This window comes from Talpa occidentalis, unplaced genomic scaffold (assembly GCF_014898055.3).
Source record: "Talpa occidentalis isolate TD23 unplaced genomic scaffold, MPIMG_talOcc4v2.1 talOcc4.12, whole genome shotgun sequence".
Lineage (NCBI taxonomy): Eukaryota > Metazoa > Chordata > Mammalia > Eulipotyphla > Talpidae > Talpa > Talpa occidentalis.
Window position 1 is genome coordinate 102,162,726 of NW_023601212.1, and position 18,345 is coordinate 102,181,070.

General features: G+C 66.4%; 1 protein-coding gene across 2 annotated transcripts; it reads right to left on the reverse strand.

Annotated features, from left to right (window-relative positions):
• Positions 1-1,299: 1,299 nt before the first annotated feature.
• Positions 1,300-17,729, reverse strand: FLYWCH1 (FLYWCH-type zinc finger 1). 2 transcript variants are annotated; one of them, XM_037507751.2, is made up of 10 exons: positions 17,700-17,729; positions 16,266-16,360; positions 10,894-11,300; positions 10,197-10,655; positions 8,958-9,401; positions 8,365-8,628; positions 6,969-7,232; positions 6,363-6,635; positions 5,496-5,565; positions 1,300-2,284 (listed from the first exon to the last, which is right to left on the reverse strand). In XM_037507751.2, the coding sequence occupies exons 3-10, from the start codon at positions 11,225-11,227 to the stop codon at positions 2,245-2,247; spliced, it is 2,148 nt and encodes a 715-aa protein (XP_037363648.1). In that variant the 5' UTR covers positions 11,228-11,300; positions 16,266-16,360; positions 17,700-17,729; the 3' UTR covers positions 1,300-2,244. The 2 variants fall into 2 exon arrangements, with proteins under 2 accessions (XP_037363648.1, XP_054549846.1); XM_054693871.1 differs by lacking the exon at positions 17,700-17,729 and adding an exon at positions 17,103-17,311.
• Positions 17,730-18,345: the final 616 nt, after the last annotated feature.

Genomic DNA, 18,345 nt, shown 5'->3' on the forward strand with positions numbered 1-18,345 from the left:
GCAGCACCTTCATCAGAACCTGCATTTAACAAGATCCTCAGGTTTTTTGGAGGGTGCTCGGGCAGGCCCTGTCAGGTGTGACCTCTGACAGCCTTGCTTCTCCTCCGCTGCCTGGCCGGGTGGGGCGGGCGCCCAGGGTGGACAGCAGAGGGAGGAGCTGGTCCCAGCGGCCTAGGCCTACTCGCAAGAGGGCGAAGGGGCTGCGTGGCCCTTGCTCTGCTGCTCGTGCCCGGGGCTGTCTCCTGAGCCCACCTTCACGAAGCCCCAGGTTGGCTGGCAGTTCGGGCAGGTGCCAGGGGGAAGGCTCCTGAGGCCCCCGCCCTGCGGCTGTGGCCTGACCGCTGGCGCCCTGGGCCCGGCCCTGCTCGGCCTTAGGCCCGCCCGCAGCGGGGAGGGGAGCCCGCACCCCCAATCTGGCATCATGTCAACTCACCACATCTGTGCACTTTCCAACAGTCGCTTTGGGGGTTAGGACCTCGGCGCGTGACTTGGGGGCATGGTTCAGCTCCCCACGCCCCCGTTATCTCTTGGGCTTTCCCACCCTCCGCCCCACGGCGGCCCAGCTCCCGCCCTCGCCGCGGCCGAAGTGTCCCCCTCAGGGAGGACACCCCAGGGAGAGGCCGGACCGGGCACCGCTGCCTCCTGCGCCCGCTCAGTCTGACGGGCACAACACAGGCTGCGCGACGGCTCCAGCGCGTCTCGCAACCAGGACCCTCCATGCCCCCAGGGGTCCGCCCCCGCCCCACCCTTGTGGCCCTGCCTGGGTCGGGCCTCCTCCCCGGGGCGTGTTTGTGGCCCCGCCCACAGGGCCTGGCCCCGCCCACAGCACCTGGCCCCGCCCACAGGGCCTGGCTCCGCCCACAGGGCCTGGCTCCGCCCACAGGGCCAGCGCAGGCGTGGGGGTGGAGGCTGGAAACGCCCTGTGTCCAGGGTCCCTGCTGAGGGGCGTCGGCGCGGACCCCCTTTGGCATCTGCCAGCTGCATCCGCACCCAGGCAGGCCGCTGGGGGTCCCGCGGGGGGCAGGGGGCCAGGGGGCTGAGCTAGTGGTGGGGCAGCTGCCAGGACCTTAGGGGCCAGCGTTGCCCTTCGGGGGGTCCTTTCCAAGCTCACCCTGCTTACAGGCGCACACCCCGGAGTGCTCGGCGGGGTGGGGCGGGGAGGCCGCTCCCTCTGAGCCGCGTGAGATCGGGCCAGCAGGCCCTGCTGCCCTCATCAACCCCTCGGAGGCCCTCACTGCCCTGGGTCCAGCTGGCCGCTGAGCCAGGTGACTGGCCCTGCCCCAGGCATCGGGTCTTGTCTGGGGGCACTGCTGAACCCCAGCACCAATCAGGTGCACTGAGATGCTGGTGACCCCGTTCTGGCCGCTGTTTCTGCCAAGGGGCTGTGGACACACAGCAGCTCTGCCCAGGAGATCTAAGTAAAATAGGGTTTATTGGGGAAATGCGTAAGCAGGGGATACGGGGCACCCCAGCGGCACTGTCCCGTAGCTGGTGACAGGCGCTGTGGCCACCTTGCAGGAGAGAGCCACAGCCACGCGCCCGAGGTCCTGGGGGGCCCGACCTGGGACAGGCCGGCAGGCCCAAGCCACCCCTTCCAGACCTGCCAGGCCGGCTCTGCCCGAGGGCTGTGCCCCTGTGGCCGTCAGGCCCTCGGCCTCTTCCTGCTTCAGACAAACCGGACACGCTGGGCTCGGCAGGGAGGGTCTGCCCACACCAGCCACTGCGGACAAGCCGGATGGCCCCTGCTGCCAGGCCTGGCGCCTGCCAGGCCTGAGGCTCGGTTTTAAGTCAGCAAAGGAGAGAGAGCCGGAGCAGGGAGCCTCCGCTTCCTGCCCGAGACCCCGGGGGCCGCAGCGCCCAGCAGCAGGTGCTGAGCCAAGGCCCACCTGGCTCCTGTCAGAGGCCCCTGGGGAGATGTGTGGGCAGCTCAGCTGGGCAGTCCTGGGCAGTCACGTGCTCTAGAAACCGGGTTGTTTGCGGCCAGGGAGCGCGGGGCGGGGGAGGGTGTTGTCAGAGGCGCCTCTCCAGATCATTCCGAGCAGGAGGCTTCCCCACAGCCTGGCCGCCAGCCCGCGAAGACGCCATCCTCGCCTTCCTCCCGAGAGCGCCCAGCGGGCCTGTGAGGCGCGGACAGAGTGGAAGAAAGTCTGTGACAAGAAACTAACGGTGGAAGCGCCGGGGGCCTGGTGGACGAGGGGCGTCCGTGGCAGCACAGGGGTCCCCTCCGACAGGCCAAGAAGAGTCTCATGGGCCCTCGCTCTCCGGCTTCACCTCTTTGACCATCCTGAGGGGGAAGAAACGCGCGCGCTGTAACAAGGCAGCTGCGGCAGGGACCGGCAGCACCGCCCCAGGCGCAATCCCGCGCCCACACGCCCCCCATCAGCCCCTTTAAAACATGACATGGCTCACGACTTACAGTCGGGGGAGTCCCGGCTCCCTACACTAGCTTGCCGCAGGGGGCAGCCCCAGCACCCCACGAAGCCTCGCTCCCGCCCTGGAAGGCCCTGGGCCCTGCGCCCCCGCCTCAGTCTTGCTGCGCTGCGTTGGTCAAGCACATTCATTCTCGAAAGCTTCATTCATTCTGATGCCACTGTTAGCAGCTCTCCCTCATCGTCCTGAGGCCCCCAGGGCTGAGAGGGGGCGTCCTGGCTTCCTTCTGGCCCGCAGGGAAGCTCAGCCTTTCCCGTGGTGGCTTGGGTGGAGGGACTCTGGGGCTGCCGGCCGGGGGGCTGAGAACCCCTCTGATTCCGGCCTTGTCTCGGGCTTCTGTCGCGGAGGAGGCTGGATCCCGTGAGCTGCTTCGGTGTACTCGATGCTCACTCGCTTCCATCAGCAGGGGCCCTGCCACCCCCAGGTCACCTCCGGTTTGGTGATTTCGCTAGAAGGACGCAGGGAACTCTGTGCACAGTCCTGCTCACGGCTGAGTCATCGCAGAAGAGAGACGATGCAAAATGAGCCAGAGAAAAGGCATGTGGGGCGCGAGGTGCCAGAGGAGGCCAGGCACCACCCCTCCCGGGCCCCCGGGTCACTCAGAGCGAGCGAGACTCTCCAGCAGGGAGTTAGGGCCACGTGTGCGGCCTGTGTCCACGGGAGGCCTGCCTGGGCCGAGGGGGTGGCCGTGGAGGTCCAGGGCGCCTGGCCGCTGTCACTGACATCAGATCCGACGAGAAGGATGGTTCCCTGTGCTGTCGGCGCGGCAGCCGCCATCCTCTGGGACGGCGCGTGGCAGCACCGGCGCTGCAGGATGCCCTGGGGGAGCAAAGCCAGTCCCCGAGGCCCTGCACATGCCCGCCAGACGCTCTGCTAAGTGATTTGCTTAGTTGAAGCGACCAGGCCTCCTGGCTGAGTCCCGTGGGCAGGCGCGGCTCCTGATCTGACGCGCAGGGTCCAGCTCGCTGGGGCCTACTGAGGATGCCTCAGGTGTGTTCCCACCGGATGGTGGTTCCCATCTGCTTGCCATTTTCCCTTTTTGTTCTTAAAGATTTATTTACTTATGAATATAAGAACTGGGGTGCAGGCCAGAGGTGCGGGGGTGGTGGTGAGAGGACTCCCTGGAGATAGAGTGGGGAGCAGAACAGGTGGATCCACTGAAATCCACTGCTGAGGGGAGCAGCGGGAGACAGGAGGGGTCTGCTGCGCCTGTGGCTAGCTCCCTGGCCGGGGATCGAACTCGTGCAGCAGTAGCTGCAGACAGCTTCACAGTGCTGAGAATTAGCCCCTGCGCCACCAGGGAGGCCCCTCTTGTGACCTGTTTGCTTGGTTTTGGCACCAGGCCCTATAAGCTGGCTTAGAGAATGAATCGGGAACGTTCCCTGCTGTTCTGTTTGGAAGAGTTTGTCAAGGACTGTTGCTGATTTTCTCTAAGTGGCTGCAGATTTCAGCGACAAGGTCGCCGGGAGCTGGGCTTTCTCTGTTGGACGCGGTAGAATCACTGATCCGGCTCTTGTTGCAGGCCCGCTCCGAGTTCTGTGCTTCTTGAATGGTCTCGGGCCCTCGGGCTGGCCGGGACGCTCGCAGGAGCTGCGCCCGCACACACCGTGGTGGTGCTTGGTTTTCCCACCGGCCCCCCTTTCACGCCTGATGAGCTCAGCCGTCTCTGTCGTCAAAGCTTCGGGGGAGGCAGCTCAGCCAGGGGCTGTCACCTGCGGATCTCGTCACGGGTTCAGTTTCGGTTTTGTCAGTTTTCTCTATTGTTTTTCTGTTCTCTGCCACGCGTTCCCCCTCGGCCGCCCTCCCCCTGGCCGCTCGGGGCGCGCTCTGCTCTTCTCTCCCGTGTCTCACACTTGCTGACTTGACAGTTCTGCTTCTCGACGTGGACGCTGGTGGCTGCGCGCCCCTCCCCGCCGCACCCCTGCTGCGTTGTGCTTCGGGGTTGCTCATGTCAAAAGTATTTTCTGACTTCCCTTGCGATGTATTCTTTGAGTCACAGGCTATTAATTTTCATATATTTGTGACTATCCCGAATTTATTTCTGCTTCTGATTCTAAGTTCATGCCACTGAGGTCAGTTAAACATGCTCAGCACAGGGCCTCCTTGGGGGCGCAGGGGTTAGTCTCAGTGCTGTGAAGCTGTCCGCAGCCTCTGCAGCACGAGTTCGATCCCGGCCAAGAAGCTGACCCACAGGGCGCAGCAGACCTCTCTTGTCTCCCCGCTTGCTCCCCTCAGCAGTGGATTTCAGTGGATCCAACTGTTCTGCTCCCCAGGCTGTCTCTGGTGAATCCTCTCACCCCCCACACCTCTGGCCTGAACCCCAGTTCTTGTATGCATAAATAAATCTTTAAAAAATGCTCGGTATAGGGCCTCCCCTGGTAGCGCAGCGGTTGAGCGCTGGGCTGCGAAGCTGTCCTCAGCCTCTGCAGTGCTGGTTTAATCCCCGGCTGCCAGGCAAGGGTCCCGCATGGCGCGCAGACCTCCCCTGCCGCCCGCGGCTCCCCTCAGCAGTGTCTTCGGTCCTTCTGCCTGCTCTGCTCCCCGCTCTGGCTCTGGTGAATTCTCTCACCCTCCCGTGCTTCTGACTGTACCCAGTGCTTGTACAAATAAATAAATAAATCTTAAAAAAAAATGCTCGGTATAGTTTCAGTTCTTTTAAATTTGTGGAGTCTTGTTTTAAATGTGGCCTCATCCAGAGACTGTTCCACGTGTGCTTGAGAAGAAGGTGAATCCCTGCGCAGTTGGCAGCCCTGGCCCTGCCTCCTCTTACCCTGCTTGTTTGGGGGAAGAGCGTGGTCACGCTGGAGGTGGCTCCAGCAGCCCACAGATTGGTCCCCCAGGCCCCTGTCCACACCAGGAGGAGCCGCCTTGAAGTGGCCCTGGCCCTCTCTGGCTCTCAGGGCAGGACCAGCTGCTGTCTCCTTCTGACCTCGAGGGGCTGGGCCACAACCACCCAGCTGCCCCTCCATTCTGGACCCACAGGAACGTGACAGATGGTAAATATTTGTTTTAAGCTAAGTTTTGGGGTAATTTCTGATGCCACATTAGATAATGAACATAATTACCCGCAGGTCTGGCTTTCGGGAGAGCAAGTCTCGTGGCACAGTTGACCTTCAGGCAGAAGTTTTGTCTTTTCTGAAGAAACAAAATTGAAAACATGGATTAATCAGTCTCTCCTTGTAGAAGCTGCTACAGCCAAAGGCTCAGCCTTGTGACGGCCTTGAGGCCCTGGGGCAGACAACCAGGCCGCTGACTCTGGTTTGAGGGGTCCCTAGGTTTGCAGCCCCCAAACTCCCTGTGCCTGGTAAAACAGGTGATTTGAAATCCTAAGTCAGTCATCAGCCCTTGTCATCAAAAGGGCCACAGCCGAGGGTGCCTGTATTCCTGGACCTCTCCTCTCTGAGTCGAAGCAGAAATCAGGCTTTGTTTGAACATTTCCAGGAAGTAATATGAGACGCATGCGCTGTCTGAACGCTGGTTTGTGTTCGAGCTACACGAAGGGAACCCATTTTCAGTTCAATAAAATTCATAACTGGCAAAATTTTATGTGCTTGCATGCACGCGCATGCACACGCGTGCACACGCATGCACACTCCCCCCCCCAGACGCGGAGCGTGGTCTGTGGCAGTTGCGTATCCTCATCTGCGTATCAACAGGCTGGGAGCCGGAGGAGTTCAGACCCCTCAGAATAACGGAGAGAAGGCCGGAGGGGAGGAGCGGCAGGGGGCTGCCCGGGTGCGCCCTCGGGCAGAAGAGGGCGTGCGGGCATGCCAGCAGGAGGCAGGCGGGAGGGGCGCGCAGGCAGGTGGTAAGGCTTGGCAAGGGCAGGAAGGGCAGTGCGCGGCTCAGCGGGCCTGGCCCAGGTGCTCTCTGGCCTGCCAGGGGTCAGATCCCACGGCCTCCGCCCCACCGCTCACCCCCACCGCTTGTACCTGGGTCCTCCTGCTGGGCCGCGCTGGGGAGCTGCTCGCGCTGCCGCAGCGCCTCCAGGCCCCCCAGGTCGGGCGGGTGGCAGTGGCCCCGCATCACGGTCACCCGCTGGCCCTGCGTGATGGCCCGGCTGCGGCAGCCCATGCGCGCCTGGTCCCGGCACATCCAGTACACCTTGTCCCCCGCCGCCTTCTCCTTCCTGTACAGGAAGGACTCGTGCACCAGGAAGCGGCCCCCGAGGGAAGTCCTGAGGAACTCCAGGGGCTGTGGGGTCCCTGAGGGGAAGGTGACCCGTGGGTGCCGGCCAGACGCCGGGGGGACTCTTGAGACTCTTACTAACCTGACCTGAAAGGACCTGCCTTGCCAGGGTTTGGGGTACCAGGGAGAACTGAACGGGGTGGGGAAGAGAGGAAAGCGGAAGCGAGAGTGATCCGAGGGGAGGATGAAGGCCCCACACTCAGGCGCACCGGCCACCCCTTCTTAGGGCCGAGCGGGTCCCTCCGGCTGAGGCCACCTGACTAGGCCCGGGGACTGGGAGCCTCGGAGGAGGACGGGCCGGGCAGGATGTCCGGCAGCCAGCAGGGAGACGCGGCCCCGGGCTGCCTCACCTGCGTCCTCCCTCTGGGCAGAGCCGGGGAGCTGCTCGCGCTGCCGCAGCGCCTCCAGGCCCCCCAGGTCGGGCGGGTGGCAGTGCCTGCGCATCACGGCCACCCGCTGGCCCTGCGTGATGGCCCGGCTGCGGCAGCCCATGCGCGCCTGGTCCCGGCAGGTCCAGTACACCTTGTCCCCCGCCGCCTTCTCGCGCCGGTACAGGAAGGACTCGTGCACCAGGAAGCTGCCCCCCAGCGGGGTCCGCAGGAACTCGGGGCCTCCTGGGGAGACATCACAGGCGGGAGAGCGGAGCCGGACCGGGAGCAGTGGGGGCCTGTGCTCAGAGCAGGCGCCCCGTCATCGCCCTTGCCGCCTCCTCCGGGGGCCCCACACAGCCCCCAGCCTGGCAGGGCGGGAGGCCCAGAAGGCAGAGCTATGTTCCCCGGCTCAGGGCCCCGGAAGGCAGGGTCCCCCATCTTGGCCCACGCCTAAGCCTGCAGGGTGTGCCCGGGTCCCTGGGCCCAGCTGGTGGGGAAAGAAAGTGGGGCCCCTTGGGGCACAGGCAGCTCGGGAGCCACAGGAGAGCTGAGTGCAGGGGGGCATGGAGCACACTTGGGGCGAACAGGACCCCAAGGGCTGAGCGCAGCAGCACGCCCCCTGTCCTGGGAAGCACGGAAGGAGCGAGCACGGCCGCTCACAAGACGAGACAGGGGCAAGGCAGGGCGGGGGAGCCGAGGGTGTGGACATGGGGCGCCCTGCGGGCACACCCCAAAGCCAGAAGCGCGGGCCGCGGCCCAGGCAGGTGTGCGGAGCCGCGAGCGCCCGGCCCTGCCCGCGCAGGTCCCGACGGCCGGGGCGGCGAGAGGCCCGGCCCCCGCGGCCCGCGCTCCGGGAAGCCACGCGGCCGCGTCCTCAGAAGCCCCTCAGGTTTGGGGTGTCTGGTGAGCCGGGCGGAATCGGGGTACAAGCGTCTAAAGAGAATAAAACCAGAGACCTCGCGCGGGGCGAACACCGGGGCCAAAGGGGGCCTCAGGGCCGGGGAGCCGGGACCGCGCCGGCGGGGGGGGGGGGCGCGGGGCGTCTGCGGGCGGGGCCGGAGCCGCCGCCGGACCCCGCGGGCAGAGCGCGGACGCGGGGACAGGCGGCCCCCAGATCTCGGCGCCCCCAGATCTCGGCCGCCCCCAGATCTCGGCGCCCCCAGACCGCGCTGCCCGCGCCCACGGGAAGGCCCGGCCCCGCCGCCCCGCGGCTGCTGGACCCGTGGACGGCGCCGCCCCGAGTTCCCGCCGCGATGCGGCTCCACTGGGGAAGGCGGGGCCGGAGGGGCGGGGAAGGGGCGCGGCGGCTGCCACCCCCCAGAGTGTCCCCGCGTGGGGGCGCCCCGGAGGCCCCGGCCGCGCCCCGCCCGCCTACCTGGGCCTCCGCGCGGAGCCGCCCCGGGACGCTGCTCGCGCTGCCGCAGCGCCGCCAGGCCCCCCAGGTCGGGCGGGTGGCAGTGGCCGCGCATCACGGTCACGCGCGGGCCCTGCGTGATGGCCCGGCTGCGGCAGCCCATGCGCGCCTGGTCGCGGCAGGTCCAGTACACCTTGTCGCGCGCCGCCTTCTCGCGCCGGTACAGGAAGGACTCGTGCACCAGGAAGCTGCCCCCCAGCGGGGTCCGCAGGAACTCGGGGCCCCCTGGGGCGCAGGGAGGAGGGTCAGGGGCCTGCGGGGGGCTTTGGGGAGGCGGGGCCTGTGGGGAGGGGCCTGCGGGAGGCGGGACCTGCGGGAGGCGGGGCCTGCGGGAGGCGGGGCCAGGACCTGCAGCCGGTGTGGGGCGGGGCATGAAGGAGGCGGGGCTTCTGGGGGCGGGGCCGATGGAGGAGCCTATAGGACGAGGGCCCGCAGGAGGCGTGGCCTCGAGGAGTGGGCGGGGCGCGGGGCTGCCGACCCCAGTCCTGCGTCTGGGACCTCGGGAGGCAGAACTCGAAGGGTCAGGCCCGAGTCGGCGGGCGCGGGGGCCTCACCCAGGTCCTCGTCCTGGTCCTCGGCGGGCGGCCCCTGCAGAGCTGGGGGCCGGTCTTCGGCCTTGGCGCGCCTCCGGGGCCGCGGCCTGCAGGGAGTCGGCGGGCCGGGCCCCCCGCGGCCCAGCGGGCTGCCCGCGCCGGGGGGCGTCCTGTCCGCTCGGCCACCGGCGCCGTCCGGCCCGGCCCGCGGCCTGCCCAGGGCCTTCTCCTGCTGCCGGCGCGCCGCCAGGCCCTCCACGTCGGGCGGGTGGCAGTGGCCGCGCATCACGGTCACGCGCGGGCCCTGCGTGATGGCCCGGCTGCGGCAGCCGTGCAGCGCGTGGTCGCGGCAGGTCCAGTACACCTTGTCGCCCACCGCCTTCTCGCGCTTGTACAGGAAGGACTGGTGCACCAGGAAGCGGCCGCCGTAGCAGGTGCGCAGGAACTCCAGGGGCGGCGGCCCTGCTGGAGGGCCCGGCTTCAGGGGCTGCCCCTCCCTCCACCCTGCCCGGCCTGCGCGCTGGGCCGCCCAACCCCACTCGGTGCCCCAGGCGGAGCTGCGCTTCCTTTGCCAGAGTGTGGGGCGGCTGAGGCTCACCGGTTCAAGTCCACCTCCCAGGTCCCCCCCTGCCTCCTCCAAGGCCGCGCAGGCTCCGCCTTCACAGCCTCCAGTCACTCCCGTCCTGACTCTGGGCTTGCTGTTCCAGTTTACTTCACTTCTGAACGCCACCCACACATGCCCGGGGACCCGAATGGTGCCGAAACCACAGTGGGCAAACACCTCCCTCTGCGGCCACCCTGCCCGGGCACCCGAGCACCAGCCCGCTCAGCCCTTCCCTTCTTTCTGGGCCAGGAGGCACTGGCCTTCATGACCAAGGCCAATTACTGGAAATGAAACCAGGGGAGACCCAGCCCTCCCCCCACGCAGCTGCCGGGTTGCACAGGTGGGTCCACACCTTGACCCTGGCCCAGAGCCCAAGGCCCTTGGAGCCCTCACAGGCCAGCTTCCCCGCTCGGACGGCCACAGCACTACCCCAGGCCCCACACCAGACCCGGCTATCCAGCAAGATCCCAGAAGGCCCTGGGGCCCCGGGTCTCTGGACACGGCCTGCTGAGCGCTCTGGGCGTCCGACTCGCGGGCTGAGCGCTCTGGGGACACGTTCATACTTTGTAAAGTTGTTTTGGTTTCCAGTGTGGGTGCTCATACTTCTGTTCAGGCACAGAAAAGGGCCCCCAGGAGGAGCAGGGTGGGGCACTCACCGAACCCCAAGGTCGGGCGTTTCTTGGGGGGCAGGCTCAGCAGCGAAAGGGCTCGGAACCCCTCCTGCTCGGGGGCCCGCTTGTCCGGCAGCCCTGCAGGGGCGGGCTCTGGCTCCTGGGGACACAGCCACGGGCTCGCCCCCTCCATCGGCTCCTGCACTGGACCTCCAGGGTCCTCAGGGCCCCCCGAGCCATCTGGCAGGGCTGGGCCGGGCAGCTTCTGCTTCTGGCGCCGTGCCTCCAGCCCCTCCTCGTCGGGTGGGTGGCAGTGGCCGCGCATTTCCGTGGCCCTGGGCCCACGGGTGATGGCCCGGCCGCGGCAGCCCAGCTCGTGGTGCTGGCGGCACTTCCAGTACACCTTGTCCCCCACGGCCTTCTCCTGCTTGTACAGGAAGGATTGCAGCACCAGGAGGCGGCCCCCGAACGGCGTCCTCAGGAACTCCAGGGGCGCAGGGGCTGCTGGGTGCAGGGCTGGGTTAGCAGACATGAGCAAGGCTGGGGCCGGGAAGACGTGGAAAACGCGGGGACACAGGGCTGAGCTGTCGCGGGCCACGTGGCCTGGCTCGGTCCTTACTGGAGAGACAACAGCCCAGCTCGGGGCAGGGCCACTGGGCAGGGCCAGAGAGGGCCGTGTGGGCCCAGGTCGGCGTGCAGCGCCACCGTGGCAGCTGGGCCAGGACGCAGGCCCAGAACTCACCTGTGACTGGCTGGCCACGGGGCCGCTGAGGGGCCTGGGGGCTTGGTTGGAGCGCCCGCCCCTGCTCCTCTGCCGGCGGGACCCGGGGGGTGCTGGTCTGGGGATCAGGGCCAGACATCTCCAGGGACACGATGCAGGGTACTCCTTGGGGTGGGGCATCCACCCCATCGCTGCTCTCACCGGAGGCCATGAGCAGGACCAGTTTGGAGAACTCCTTGGGCTTTGTGGGGGCTGCAGGGATGCCATCTGTGCCCGGCTCGGGGGGCTCGGGGGACGGCTCCTGGCCGGCCTTCACGTGCTCGCCCTCCTGCTCGCTGGGCTCGGGCAGGGGCATGGTGGCCCCGCGCACTCCAGCAGAGGGGTCTCTCCTGCTGCCGGGCAAGGAACTGGGGTCCCGAGGCTGCGTCCTGAGGGAGGAGGCAAAGCTGTCAGGGGTGCGCCCTGGCCCTGGGGGCACGGGATGAGGTGCTCCGGCAGGGAGCCCAGGCCTGCTCGGCCAGCATGCAGGTGCCCTCCCCTGCCCGGCCACAGGCCCCTGGCGCACCACTGGCTCTGCGCCCGCAGTGGGCATGCCTGGCCCGGGGCGGCCTGGACCTCCAACTCGGTGGGGCTCAGCCCAGACCCCAGATCATGGCCACTCAGGAGGTGCCAGGCCCTGAGGACAGCGACCCCAGCTGGGTGGGGCTGGGGTGTGGAAGGCCTGGGATTCAGGTCACCAGGGCCCTGGGCTCTGGCTGTGGGCTCCAGGGCGTGATGGGCAGACACGTCGCTCCTGGGTGAAGCTGCTTAAAGTCCTTCCGGGTTCGTCTCGGCAGCCATCGAACTGGGTCTGTGCAGGCACCGCGCCCGGCCGGGCCGCCTAGCCGCTTCCACCGCGAGCAACAGTGGTTTCGTTTCTGGGCTTGGCTTCCTCATCACAGGAGGAAGGTGGGGCCGATTATGTGCGGAGATTTGTAAGTCGCCAATATGATATTGTGAACATAGAGAAACCGCTGAAATAGCCTCCCCGGGGGCCGGGGGCCGAGGCTCAGGCTGTTACCGCTCAGGCCTGAGTTTGATCCCCCGCCAGGGAGCTCCCCACAGGGCGCAGCAGACCTCTCCTGTCCCCCCGCTGCTCCCCTCAGCAGTGTGTCTCCGTGGATCCGCCTGTTCTGCTCCCCACTCTGTCTCTGGGGAGTCTTCTCAACCCTTGCACCTGGGGCCAGCACCCCAGTTCTACGCAAAAATTAAAAAAATAAGAACAGAGAAGCTCTGCGGCCCCCATAACCTGCTGCTCCATCCCTCTCCTGGCCGCAGCATGGCGCGCACGTGGGGGCTGACCCAGCCTTCGGGGTTCGCTGTCCCTGGACAGCGGGGAGTCCCCGCCTGGGACGGGAAGCGGGGCTGACCCCGGCAATACTCCCCGCAGCCGCCAGGGGGCGCCGCCCGCGCACCGAGGGAAACGAGGGAAAACCCCGCGTTTCCGAAAGCGATTTGGGCGGTTCCTCAGTCGGGAAACTAGGACTCCCCGGAACGTTTACCCTGATGGGACACGCGGGCTGGACGCCAGAGCCCGGTGGCTGAGTCGGCGGCGACCGTCTGGTCCAAGCTCAGCGAGCAAGGCTCACGGGCTTCCAGGCCCGGCAGACGCGCCTGGGGCGGGGGACCCCCGGGCCGCCCGTCCCGTCTCCCCCCGCGCGGACCCGCGCCCCTTCCCGCCTGGCGCCGGCTTGACCCTGACCCGGGGAGGGGCGCTGGGGCACTGAAGGTAGAAAGACGGTGGTTTCCTCTCCCCTCGCCTGCCTTCTGTCTCCGCACTGTGCCCGCCGCGCGGGAGCCCTCCCCGCGGGACAGCCGCGCCCCGAGCCGGCCGCCGCCTCTGTCCCCCCAGGGGCTCGTCCCGACGCGACACCAGGTCACACCAGAGCCCGAGGCGCGGGCCGAAGCGGATCGAGGTCAGCCATGGCGTCCCCGCCGCGTGCGGAGGACACCCCGTCATCTCTGACGCCCCTGCCCGCGAGGTGAGCCCAGTCTCACCAGACAGGCCACAGGGCAGCCCCTCAGGGCACTTCAGGTGTGTCCAGACACCAGCGCTCCCAACTGGAGGAGGCCAAGGGCACTGGGGGCTGACGCAGGCGGGATCCTGCGAGGTGCTGCACAGGACAAGGCGAGGACAGTGGGACCCGCCAACGGCCAAGGTCAGCAGTACTCCTCCAACGCCGCTCTCCTGGCTTCAACACTGCACGGTGCCAGGCTCGCCACTGAGGGCCAGGGACACCGGGTGAGGGGTAGGTGGGGTTCTTTGTGTTATTTTTTTTAAATTTATTTATTTATGCATACAAGAGCTGGGGTACAGGCCAAAGATGGGGGTGGGGGGTGAGAGGATTCACCAGAGACAGAGTGGGGAGAAGAGCAGGTGGATCTACTGAAACACACTGCTGAGGGAGCAGCGGGGAGACAGGGGAGGTCTGCTGCACCATGTGGGTTGTTCCCTGGCCAGGGATCGAACTCGTGCAGCAGAGGCTGCAGCCAGCTTCATAGGTTGCGTCTTAACCCCTTGTGCCACCAGGGAGGCCCCTCTGTGTTATTTTTTAAAACTTTCTAAAACTCTAAGATTAGGTCAGAGTCAAAGTTTTATGGCCAGGCCTCCCTAGTGGCACAGCAGCTTGAGTGCAGCGCTGTGAAGCTGTCTGCAGCCACTGCGGCGTGGGTTCGATTCCCAGCCAGCCTGGGAGATACCCCATGGCAGGGCAGACCTCTCCTGTCTTGCCCGCTGCTCCCCTCAGCAGTGTATTTCATCAGTCTGCCTGTTCTGCTTCCCACTCTGTCTCTGGTGAATCCTCTCACCCTCCCAAGCCTTTGACCAGTACCCCAGCTCTTGTATAAAAATAATTTTAAAAGGTTTATGGCCACAGTGATTATAATAGAGAAAATAAGAGACGCAGGGACCTGGGTGGCAGGGAGAAGCCCTCACTGGCTGTGGACCTGGGCCCGGGCAGGAACACAGCCCCTGTGACACCAGCCCAGCTCCAGCACAAGCCCACAGCTGCCCTGGGGAAACTGAGGCCCAGGCACACCAGCACAGGCCTGCACCTCCCCTGGCCTGTGCTGCCCAGGGCCACTGCTGGTCACTGGGCTGCTCCCATCTCCTGCCTGAGCCCAGCACGTCCACCAGCCATGAAAGCCCCACTGAAGTCTCCGGGACTTCCAGTCTTTCCAGCTGGAGCCTCCCAGAACCCAAAGAACTGCGATCTTTAATAATCTCCTCTCGCTAAGGGCTGGCTGCAGGGCTGGGGTGGCTCCCAGCATCCCCCAGCGCCCCCCAGCCCACTCCACACTGCAGAGCACCAGCCCAGGCTTGATCGTAGGCCCCAGACAGGGCCAGGTCAGACCTGGAAAAGGCAGTCAGTGCTCATCTCCTATGTCTGCCTTAGGGCCTGTACCCCCAAAATCACTTCAAAGGGTGCTTTTCAAATTGCGGCTCTGACTACAGGCATGGGTGCAGTGGGTTGCAGCTGGTGGTTCTGGACTGGGTGACCCCCATCTGGTGATATCTGTGACGTGTTGCTTGTCGCGACTGGAGCATCCAGCGGTGTGTGTGTGTGTGGGGGGGGGGTGGTCCTGCGGCCCCCACATGCAGCTCTCCGCCCACCCCAGGTCTAAAAGACCAACAGCAGGGCAAGGAGCGGCTAGACGTGCATTCCCAGGACCAGCAGGAGAGCTGAGGGGTCTTCCCACCGGGCCTTTGTGTCTACCTCTGCCTGTGTGACTCTGTCTCCCCAAGAATGGCTGGTCGCTGGCTGCAGTGCAGCCCCTGGGCTCACCCTGACCAGGGTCTGAGCAGAGTCAGGATGTGCACATTCAGCAGGGGCTCTGTGGGGCCCCGGGCTGTGGACGGGGGCTCTACTTCGAGGAGCACTGAACGAGGTGTTGGGGAGGTTGGTGCCCCAGCAGCCTGAGGCGGTCTGTGCGAGTGAGCCCCAGGAAGGCCTCCCCATGCCCATCTCAGCTCAGCTGCAGCGCAGCCCCTCAGCCAGGGGCCAGTGACTCCAGCGGGTCCCTCTGGTGTGGCTGGAGAGTCACGGCTCCGCCACGGAGAGATGCTGTAGCAATTTAATGAGTTCAGACACCTTGGGGCATTTGGGGGACCTTAAGAGGAGGAGAATTTGCTCCAAGGGGCAAGTCACACAGATCTGGGGGCCAGGCTGGCCCTTGGCTCAGGAGGGCCAGTACAGCTTTTCAAAGTGGCACCGCCTCCCCGCCAGGCCCCGGCAAAGCTCTTGGAAGCAACCACGGGGTCGCACCTACGCAGAGGCACAGCCCCGCCACATGGGACCAGCTTGCTTCAAGATAAAAACGTCTTTCCCTGAGATCCCGAGCCTGCAGGGACGAGTGTGGCTTCCGTGGAAAACTAAGTGGCTCTGGAACAGCCTGGGGCCGGCCTCTCCCTGCCACTGAGCTCCAAGCTCTGCGGACGCCCAGACGGAGGCAAAACACTAGTCTACCAGGAAATCCGCTTTCTCTCCACGTAACACAGACGTGTGCAAGCAGCTCTCTCCACGGGAAGAAGCCAGGACTGCTTCCACTTGCACACTCATCTCAATATTCGTGGTCGCTGGCCTTCCAGAATCTTCCTTAGACTCTCTTGGATATGGGTTGTGACAGCTAAGAGGTCGCAGTCCCTGGATGAATGAGCTGGGTCAGAACTTTCTCACGTGTTCGCATCCCGCTGGGTGGAAGCTCAGCTGCGTGGTCCCGTGCTCCGGGCAGGGAGCTTGGGAACGACAGAAAACATGGATCTGCAGGGCGCACAGAGGGGGTCTGACTTCCCCCTCTGACTTGTTTATTCCAGGTGGGTTTAAGTGTGTATCTTTCTTTCTTTTTTTTTTTTTTTAAGTTATTTATTTATGCAAGAACCGGAGTACAGGCCAGAGGTGCGGGGGGTGAGAGGATTCACCAGACAGATCAGGGAACAGAACAGGCAGATTGACTGAAATCCACTGCTGAGGGGAGCAGCAGGCAAGACAGGAGAGGTCTGCCGCCATGTGGGAGCTCCCTGGCCCGGGATGGAACTCGTGCTGCAGTGGCTATAGATAGCGTCATAGTTTGCGTCTTAACCCCTTGCGCCACCAGGGGAGCCCCTAAGTGTATCTTTCTTTTTAAAGATTTATTTATTTGTGTATGTGTAGAACTGGAGTGCAGGCCAGAGGTACAGGGGGGTGAGAGGATTCACCTGAGACAGGGTGGGGAGCAGACAGGCGGATCTACTGAAACACACTGCAGCGGGTCTGCGCTGACAGGTGCCTCTCGGACACCCCTGGTCCAAGCTGGCGTCAGTCAGGGCCTGGAGACAACCCCCCGCTCAGTAGCCAATAGCAGATCAGGGGAATTACCTTCATACAGGTGAGCGGGAGGCACCCCCACCGGCCGCCACCACCTGGGTCCTGGCTGGGTGGGGAGCTGCGACGGGTCTCATCACCTCCTGCACCTGTGAGATAGGAAAGTGGCGAATGAGCTACAGTCCATGAATTCACCTACAAACCAGTGCCCAAGAACTGGGAGCTCTGGTCAAGGCCCCAGAGGGTCCTACAGAGTGGAAACGGGGAGAGGAGCTCTTGGAGAAGGCTCCTGGGAGATTCCAACTGCTGCCCCCACACTGATGAGGATTAGGGGTTCCAGGACCAGCTCGTGAACCCCTGTGAATATGTGACCCTCAGCGGTGCCTCTGAGCATACCACGGACATCCCTCCTGGGAGTGGCAGGGGGGCTCCCAGAGACTAAGAATTACCACCCTACATGCTCAGCCTCCCCGGCTCTCCAGCCCCGCACCAGGACACTGGCGCTGCTGTGGGCCCTGTGGAGGGGGGTTGGCAGCTCCCTGGCCTGCCTGATGCAACAGCAGCTCCCCAGTCACGGGTGCCAGCATCATGAAGGCCCCCGGAGGGCCAGGGGTCCCCGAGAAGGACCGTCCCCCAGCGGTCAGGGTCACAGAGGACACTGGGGGAGGCTGAGCTCCCAGCTCCGCCCCAAGCCCCGGTGGCCCCCGCCTGCTCTGCTGTCCTCACCGCCCCCCCCAGGCGCCAGGGCAGCCCCCCACCACGCCCCGCCCCGCCCCGCCTCCCCGCTGTTCTCCCTGCACCGCGAGGCCGGGCCACCTTCCGCAGCTCAAGTTTACTCATTTCTCTCTAATAAAATCCCCCGTCTGGGTTAGAAGCACCCCCACCGCACACCCTAATCATCGTCTCCCCCAAGTCTGAGGCGTCGCCCGGGACGAGAAGCAGCAAAGCTGATGGAATCAAACAAAAATTTCCATCACATCCTGGGAATAAACGATTTTGGCCTCGAAAGGCCGCGATGTCAAAATAATGAAAACGCGCCCTTTTCGGGGCGCAGCATCTCCCCAGGAAGGCGCAGGGAAGGGGAGCCGGCGGGTGGGGCAGGCGCTTCGCGGTCGGTCCCGCGGAGTGGACGGGGGGGGGGGGTCACGTGACGAGGGTCTGCCCCTCACAGTCTTTCGGGAGCCTCCGCCCCCCGGGCCGGGGCCGCGCGGCCGGCGGCGGGACTGAGGGGAACAAAGTTTGGCGCCGCGGGGCGGGCCCGCCGGGCGGGGGCGGGGCGAGGCCACAGCGCAAGGTCACCGGGGGCGCGGGGGCGCGGGGGGCGCGGGGCGCGGGGGGCGAGCAGGACGAGGGCGCGAGTCGCGGCTGAAGGACGAGGCGGCGGCCGCGCGCGGGCCGGGCACCCCCACCCGCGGCCCTGGAGCCCGGGGCCGGCGGGCGCGTCGCGCCGGGGGACGGGACCCCCCCGACCCCGGGGCCTGTCCTCACCGGGCCCGGCCGGGCGGCGACGGGGCGGGGCCTCCCTCTCCGGCGACCGGGCCGCGGCGGGCCCTCGGCCTGGCCGCTGCAGCCGCAGCCGTCGACCTCGCGGCCCGGGCCCTCCGGCCACCGCAGCCCGGGAGCCGCTCCCCGCCCCCACCCGCCCGCGCGGGAGCGCGCCCCGTGCCCGCGCGCGCCGCCCCGCGGGGAGCCGGCCTCCCGAACGGCCGGGCGGCGGGCGCATGCGCAGCAGGCCCGCGGGTCCATTCCTTGCGCTGGATCCGCTTCTCCGCGTCTTCGCAGCGCGACGCCCAGCTGGCGGCCTGACCAATCGGCGCTGGGAGGCGGGGCCAGGACTCGCGGCGGAGGCGGGGCCAGGGCTCCGGGCAGGCGGGGCCAAGCCTCCCGAGGAGGCGGGGCTAGGGCTTGCGTAGGGGGCGGGGCAGGCCCAGGATTGGCGGCGGCGGCGGCGGGGGGCGGAGCCTCTCCGGGGCGGGGGCTGGGTCTGGGGTCTCCGCGCCGCAGGTTCCGCCGGGTGCGGTGGGGGCGGGGCGCCCGGGTCTGCCCGCCGAGCGCGAGCGTTTGTGTCCGCGCGCCTCAGGCCGTCTTGGAGCGGAAGGGGGTTCCTGGAGCGCCCCCCTGCGGCCTCGGTGGC

Bases quoted from the DNA above. Each gene is read 5' to 3' on its own strand.
- FLYWCH1 (XM_037507751.2), bottom strand. From the start codon at position 11,227: ATGCCCCTGCCCGAGCCCAGCGAGCAGGAGGGCGAGCACGTGAAGGCC. The intron at 5,566-6,362 runs GTACAAGCGGTG...TTGTTTCTTCAG, and splicing joins GGCCCAGCAGGAGGACCCAG to AAAAGACAAAACTTCTGCCT. The intron at 2,285-5,495 runs GTAATTATGTTC...CTTCCCCCTCAG, and splicing joins CCCGAAAGCCAGACCTGCGG to GATGGTCAAAGAGGTGAAGC.